The following is a 7449-nucleotide window of genomic DNA, read 5'->3' as shown; positions in this document are numbered from 1 at the left end:
TGCAACCGTCATTGTTGTTTGGCAGGCGGAGGCTGGATTTGAACCCGCCAGCTCAGGTGTATGTGGCTGGTGCCTTAGCCGCTTGAGCTACAGGTGCTGAGCCAAAGGAAATTTCTCTTTTCTTTTTTTGCAGTTTTTGGCTGGGGCTGGGTTTGAGCCAGCTACCTCCATCATATGGGGCCAGTGTCCTACTCCTTTGAGCCACAGGCAATGCCTCATGTGTGCCATCTTTGGAAGTGATGTCCTCAACTCTCAGTAAGTGCTTTCTGAAAGAACTCACATTTCACCCATAAGGAATTTTGCCTGATATGGTAGCTGCAGCCATCTCAGAGGCTCCTTCTAGTTCTCCTTATCTTGAGAAGAAAGGAAACAATGTGAACTCTGTGAGAACATGAAATCAGATTTTTCTTTTTATGTTACTTGTAAAGGGCTTTTAGATTAGCCTTTTAAAATCGTGAATTTGGAACCATATTCATTTTGACTTGTCTCTTAATTATATTTGAAAACACTGGGTCTCAAAGTGGTTCCCAGACCAACATTATCACCGTCACCTGGGAAATTGTCAGAAAAGCAAATCCTTGGGCCTCGCCCCTGATCTCAGGAATCAGAACTCAGGGGATGGGGCTCAGCAATCTGTGTTTTAACAAGTCTTGCAGGTGATCCTGATGCATGCCAGACTTTGAGAAACACTCTTTTAAACCAAAGTTTAAGTCCACTTTAACCTATTTAACTAATAGTCTCCCTGGCTATCTATCTGTGCTAGAGAGGTATATGACAGTCTGGACAAGTGATGCTTAATTCCCATCCTATCTGCCCTCCTCAGTCTGTATATTCCTTCCGCAGTTTCCCACGGTGTGCACACGTATTTAATCGTTTTAATATAAAGCTCTTCACCGGAACTTCCTCAGGGTATTAGCATAACATGAGCATCTGAAAGTACTGTGTTTATCAACCCATAAAATAAGCAGTTAGAGCTAACATCAGGAGGACAACCCAAGGAGAACAATTATCAATGAAAGTCTGAAGAAGTCTGTATACTGTGCTTTGGGGGCGGAAACGGGAGGGAGCACCTCTGACTATCCGTTACCCTTTCCGGCTGAATTTTCACCTTATTACACTATTGAGAGTGGAATCCTGGATTTGGGTGCAGAAAAGTACGGCCCAGTGCTACTTCCCTCCAAATGAAACTACATTACAAACGGTGACAAAATACGACGGAGGCCGGGGGTGGGACGGGTGGGAAGGCTGCAGATAACAGGTTAGGACGCGCAGTACGTCGGACAGGCTCCACTCGTCCCCTGCCCCGTTTCTTTCTCATCTACATAGGTTTTTCTTTTCGGCCTCCCTCTACCAGTGAGCGCCCCGCCTGCCACGCTGTTTTTGCGTGGTTTACGGTCAGAGCCTGGGAAGAGGCCAGTTGCCAGACCAAGTGAACTCTGAGCACGGTGAGCCGGCGCGTTGCAGGCGGCGACTGACCGCCCAGCCGGGGGAAGGCCGCCCTCACGCGGTGCCCGGACGCCAGCCTGGACGCACGGAGGCCCGGCCTCTTCCGCTCCTCGGCCCGGCCCTGCGCCGCCTCCCCGCCAGGAAGCGCTGGCCTCAGGGACTAATCCTCCGCCGAGGCGAGAGATGCAGCCAATGAGGTGCCAGAAACAGAAAGCAGTGACCAATGAGTCGCTGGGATGGGCTGAACGGCCGGCCAATCATGAGGCCTCGCACTCGGATATGGTTGCCGGGTTCGGAAACTAAGCTGCAAAAAAGCGAAGGGCTCCACACGTGCGGTGGGGACTGTGGGCGCAGGGGAAGGAGTGGACGCGTGTTACGTTTAGTGCCTGTCGCGTGCATTTATCTTGTAAGGGTCACCCCTGTGGGTTTTGTTTGGGGGAACCAATCAATGTGGCTGTTAGTCCGTGGAAAGAATTCCCACTGCAGTGTTCCGGAGCCTGCGTGTGGGTGAGTCCCTCCGATGTTCCATCAGAGGGAATAGGGGAGTCTTGAAGACGCAGCTCGGGCGGTGGAAACATGAACCTCTTACCTAAAAGCTCCAAGGAGTTTGGCTCCGTTGACTATTGGGAGAAGTTCTTTCAGCAGCGAGGAAAGAAAGCTTTCGAGTGGTATGGAACCTACCTGGAACTGTGCGGAGTGCTGCACAAATACATCAAGCCCAGGGAAAAGGTGAGGAGGGCGGTCCGGCAGCTGTGTGTTGTGTGCTCGGGAGAATGGGAACTGGTAACAGTAATCTTGGCCTTGGTGGACTGTGACAGGCGTGGGGGCCGTAATTGGACGTATTTTCGGAGTTCCACGCATCATTCCAGCTAAATGACAACTTTAACATATTTTGTCTCTTAAAAAGTTCTTAGATAACACACCTCCTGCTCCAGGTCATCCGTGAATTAATAACCACACTTGGAAGAGTGACTTATTTAATAAATAGTCCAAGTTAGATGTTATCTCTTGAAAATGTGCACTTCTGGCACTGTGCATCCCTGGGAAACAGCATGTTGGGCTTCATAAAGGATGAATTTATTTATCAAGTAGCCTTTGAGTGTCATTGAATTCCAGGCACTGTGCTCAGCTACAAGAACGTTAAGGCATAAACCCTGCAGAAGTTCCAGAAATGATTACAATAATAGGAGGTTTGGTAGATACGGGATTGTACTGGAGGTAAGGCAGGAGGAAGGGTAAAAATATTCATGGAGAAGCTCTACGTGCTAACCCTTATGCTGGATGCACATGCGGATACACATGTGACTGTGCAGTCTCTGAATTCTCATAATAAACTCAGGTGAGTCGTCATGCATGCATTTTACAGGTGAGAAAATTGAGACTGTGGGACCCAGTGTTTTGCTCCAGATCAGACATGTAGTGAATGATCACATGGGAATTTAAACTCAGGCCAGTCTGGCTCCACCCCTCTTTGTCCCATGTTTTTCCAGAAATGGTGACATAGGAGTGGAATTTTGAAAGATGAATGGGAGTTTCTATCCCCAGAGAAGAAGGCAACAATCTGTACTTTAAATTTGGCTTTAGAAAACAGCTAAATATCATGGGATGGAATCTGTGATGGGATGGGAGTGCGAGTTGAGTCCTCACAGAATGTAGGTTATTGTCTAGTGGACCCAAAGGCATGAGAGGATTGAGGATAAAGGTTATTCTAGGCCAGGTTTTTAGCAGTAAAATAAGAGATTTCACCTGTAACTCTGTGTTTGTAACTCTGTAACTTCCTATTAATTCTTGTGTGGTAGATGCATGTTTCAGAGAAAAGAACAATGGTGAATAACTTGGTTGTACAACACAAAGACTTATGTAACCTGTGTTGTAGGTGAATGTTATTATCACCAGTGAGTTCCTTTAATCCATAGTGTTTCAAAATGGAATCTAGAATCAACTCTGCAAAGTCATTTTCTTCCTGACAATAGCATCTCCCCCGTCTGAAAACATGCAACAGCCAAGGCAAGACTTAGTTCCTTGAAGTGTCAGAAGCACATTCATTTGCCCTGATCACCTCCATCTTGTTTGTGATTTTTTTTCCCCAGGTGCTGGTGATTGGGTGCGGCAACTCAGAGCTGAGCGAGCAGTTGTATGATGTGGGCTATCAGGATATAGTGAACATTGACATCAGTGAGGTCGTCATCAAGCAAATGAAGGAACGCAATGCCAGCAGACGCCCCCAGATGAGCTTCCTGAAGATGGACATGACACAGATGGAATTTCCTGATGCCTCATTCCAGGTGGTGTTGGACAAGGGCACCCTGGATGCTGTCCTGACAGATGAGGAGGAGAAGACCCTGCAACAGGTGGACAGGATGCTGGCTGAGGTTGGCCGTGTCCTGCAGGTGGGCGGTCGCTACCTCTGCATCTCCCTGGCTCAGGCTCACATCCTGAAGAAAGCAGTAGGTCACTTCTCTCGGGAGGGGTGGATGGTCAGGGTGCACCAAGTGGCCAACAGCCAGGACCAGGTGGTGGAAGCAGAGCCTCAGTTCTCCCTGCCTGTCTTTGCCTTCATCATGACCAAGTTCAGGCCAGTTCCTGGCTCTGCCCTGCAGATCTTTGAGCTGTGTACTCAGGAGCAGGGCAAGCCTGTGCGGCTGGAGAGTGCCGAGCAGCTGGCTGAGGCAGTGCAGGAGCGGCAGCAGTATGCCTGGCTGTGCAGCCAGCTGCACCGCAAGGCCAGGCTGGGGAGTGTGTCCCTGGACTTGTGCGATGGGGACACGGGGGAGCCACGCTACACCCTCCACGTGGTGGACAGCCCCACTATGAAACCATCGCGGGACAGTCATTTTGCCATTTTCATCAGTGAGTTGGGCTTGCTCCCTCTCTTCCTGGGAGGGGCTGGCTTACAAGGGCTGGGGCTTGGGCTTTGGTGGATGGGTATATCTTGGCTGTTTTTATCTTGCCAGGAGGTTGCATCTTCTGAAAGTTGCAGTACTTTCAGAAGATTATGCTGGCCCTAATGACAGGGGGAAGTAATAGCTCTTAGATTTAAGGCTTATTTCTTCTCATCTTCTATTACAAAGGCTTGATGAAGTGTGAGAATGAAGTCAGTGGGGAGGAAAGAAAACACAGAGAAATGTGGGTAGCTCACACATTGCATAGAGATGTTAGTTACTGTGTAGCATGGAGCAATGGAATTAATGCTGGGCAAGCTAGTAAGTTAAGGATTCTAGGTCCCAGCTCTAGCCTGGGAGTTGCAGGACTTGGGGAAGTTGCTGTGCTTCTCTGCAGAATTTAAAGAGGCAGTACAAGATAGTGGCTAAAAGTGTGAGCTCTAGTACCAGATCGATTGGGGTTCCAGTCCTGGTTCAGTCACTGCCTGGTGATGTGACATTAAACAGTTAAGTGGTCTTTTTATGCCTTGGTTTTCTCATCTGTAAAGTGGGATTGTAACTCCCTTGTGTAGTTGTGAGAAGTATTAAAACTCTTGGAAATGGTTCCTGGTACATGGTAAGTGCTTTATAAATGTTAGCTTTATTATTGAAAGAAATAAATGATACCAGATTTATCTTAGAATCAAAAGAAGTAGTATGAAGAAATGCTTTCAGAAGTAGAAACTTCTAGACAGTTATGAAGTATGTGTGGTCATGGTGTTACCATAATTTGTTTACTGGTGACTGAGCATTTTTCTGAGTGTTCTATAATCTTAACTGTCCACCTGTGGGAATGAGCAGTGCAGTGGACACCCGCATGGAGTGTGGGGCTAGACTGCCTGGTTTGAGTCCCAGTTTCACTGTTTACTAACTCTGTGACCTCTGGTAAATGATGTAACTTGTGTGCCTCAATTTACTCATTTGTAAAGATGCACCTTGGGCTATTGTGAGAGTTCCATTAATTTATATTTGCCAATTGCTTGGAGTCACACCTGACATTAAGTATTAGTGTTATTGCTGTTTATTTTGTGGTAGGTGCCTGCCTCCCTCCTTGTAGAAATGCCCACACTTCTCATTAGCCCGTGGTCCTGCCTCATGTCTAATGGGCTGCTTTGCTCTGGGTGATGCCTAATAGGGAGTTGTACACTAGTAGGTCACAGCTGGGATGGATGCTGGTCTCCAACATGGACTAGCTCTCTTCTGTGTGGGCCATCATATTGGTTGTGGGCTTGAATACTCTTCTCCGGACTGCCTGTAACCAGGCCCCTTTTTCTAGTCCCCCAGGGCCGAGAGACCGAGTGGCTCTTTGGCATGGAGGAGGGCCGGAAACAGCTTGCAGCCAGTGCAGGCTTCAGGAGGCTGGTCACAGTGGCGCTTCACCGAGGTCAACAGTACGAAAGCATGGACACCATCCAGGCTGAGCTGTCAGCTAGAGTCATGGAGCTGGCCCCAGCTGGCATGCCCACTCAGCAGCAGGTAACAAAGCTGCGGCAGTAGCTTTCACAGGTCTCTGACGTCCTTCAGCACCCAGGAAGGCAGAGGAGCGCTGGAAGGAGCTAGGACTAGTGTGTGAGCCTACTTTGATTCTGGAGCAGTGTCAGCAGCTGAGAGTTAAGTGGGCAAAAAAATGCTTTCCCTGGTCCCGGGCAGGGAGAGGAAGGCAAGCACAGTAGCATCTGAACCCCTGACTCAGAGCATGAAGGAAATAAACGTTCAGCACCTTGCAGGCTCCAGCTCTTCATTTCTCAGAGTGTTCCAGTTGCAAGTTTCTCCTTCCCCACTTTGGAACTGGACTTCCTTGGCCATTTGGCTTCTTAGACTTATCCTTATCAGAGAGTATAAATGGGAAAGGGCAACAACAGTTCAGCATAATTTTCAGGATATTAGCATTGTTGTCTGGTGCTTTACTGGGAAGGAAACTGAAGGTTTTTCCCCAAATGGTGATAGGGTATCATCAGTTAACACTGTCTTGTGCCGTCACTAGTCACTATGAGTAATTGACTTTATGGCAAGGAGTTTATGCTTCTTGATAGGTGAGAAAATCAAGGTGCATGGAGGTAACATCTGAAAAACATTATAGTAACTAGTTTATAATGATTATAGTAACATCTGAAAAAAAGAACCTAAGCTTCTGGGTTCTTGACCTGTGGGTTCTACACACTAGGCTGACTTGAGTTGAGAGATGAATGTGGTTTGATTCTCCCTGGCAGACTTTGGGGTTGGTGTCCATGAGAGAAACTTATTTCAGGAAGGCCCAGATCCTCTGGGGAGCTTCATTTGCGATCCCTCACTGGTGTCTGTCTGCAAGGTCAGGAGATACTAGTGAGAATTAAATACTCCCATAGGTCTTCAAAAAGAAATAGATGTGAAGATGAGGGGAGGGAGTGGAAAAGGTTAGGAGAAATGTGTTTTTCTCCTAAGGTTTAGAAAAAAGGGGAAAGGAGAAATTTCTTTGAATTTGCAGTGGTGGTTCCCCTTGGTTTCTGTTATCTTTGTCCTTATCTAGATTCCTTCTCGTAAGTACAGCCCCTTCCTCAAGGCTTCCTCTAGCGTTTGTTACCCTGGACTATTGTGAGGGTTCTTCTAGAGCAGTGGTTCTTAACCTGTGGGTCGCGACCCATGGGAACTTTATTAAAGGGCCGCAGCATTAGGTAGGTTGAGAACCACTGTTCTGGAGGTTATTGATGAGAACTTCTTCTGTTTTTCTTAGGGAGAAAGAAAAACACCTGTATCTCACTAGGGGTTTTGGAGATCTTTATGTGTTCGTTGATTTTTAAAAGGTGAATTAAATCTTTTGAGATCTGTCAAAGGCCTAGGAAAGTGCTTTAATAGAATGGCGAATCTTTGGAGTTATCCAGAACTTTGGGGTGGAGATTCCTCATATACACATGAAGGGAAGGGGTTATACTATATCATGTTTCTTAATTGAGCTGTTTTTTTCTTTGTTTCTTTTTTTTAGGTAATAAAAATATTTAATGAATTGGGTTATTTGTCTGTTTTTCAAAAGAGTAACACTGTTGGCTCGGCGCCTATAGCTCAACTGGCTAAGGCGCCAGCCACGTACACCTAAGGTGGCGGGTTC

The 7449-nt window shown here is 47.2% G+C and overlaps 1 protein-coding gene across 2 annotated transcripts in view; it reads left to right on the top strand.

The window, feature by feature from the left end:
• The first annotated feature begins 1671 nt into the window (after window positions 1-1671).
• Window positions 1672-7449, top strand: part of METTL13 (methyltransferase like 13) — a 19120-nt gene continuing 13342 nt past the window's right edge. The window contains exons 1-3 of one of the 2 annotated variants that reach the window (XM_003785704.3): window positions 1672-2175; window positions 3537-4296; window positions 5644-5843. In XM_003785704.3, coding sequence (XP_003785752.1) covers window positions 2023-2175; window positions 3537-4296; window positions 5644-5843 — 1113 coding nt within the window. In that variant the 5' untranslated portion in view covers window positions 1672-2022. The remainder of the gene's footprint in view (window positions 2176-3536; window positions 4297-5643; window positions 5844-7449) is intronic. The other variant, XM_023510785.1, reaches the window with a different exon arrangement.

Source organism: Otolemur garnettii, unplaced genomic scaffold (genome assembly GCF_000181295.1).
Source record: "Otolemur garnettii isolate 467f Iridium unplaced genomic scaffold, OtoGar3 scaffold00016, whole genome shotgun sequence".
Classification (NCBI taxonomy): Eukaryota; Metazoa; Chordata; class Mammalia; order Primates; family Galagidae; genus Otolemur; species Otolemur garnettii.
Note: the sequence above shows the minus strand (reverse complement) of the source record. Positions and strands in the feature narration are given on the sequence as shown.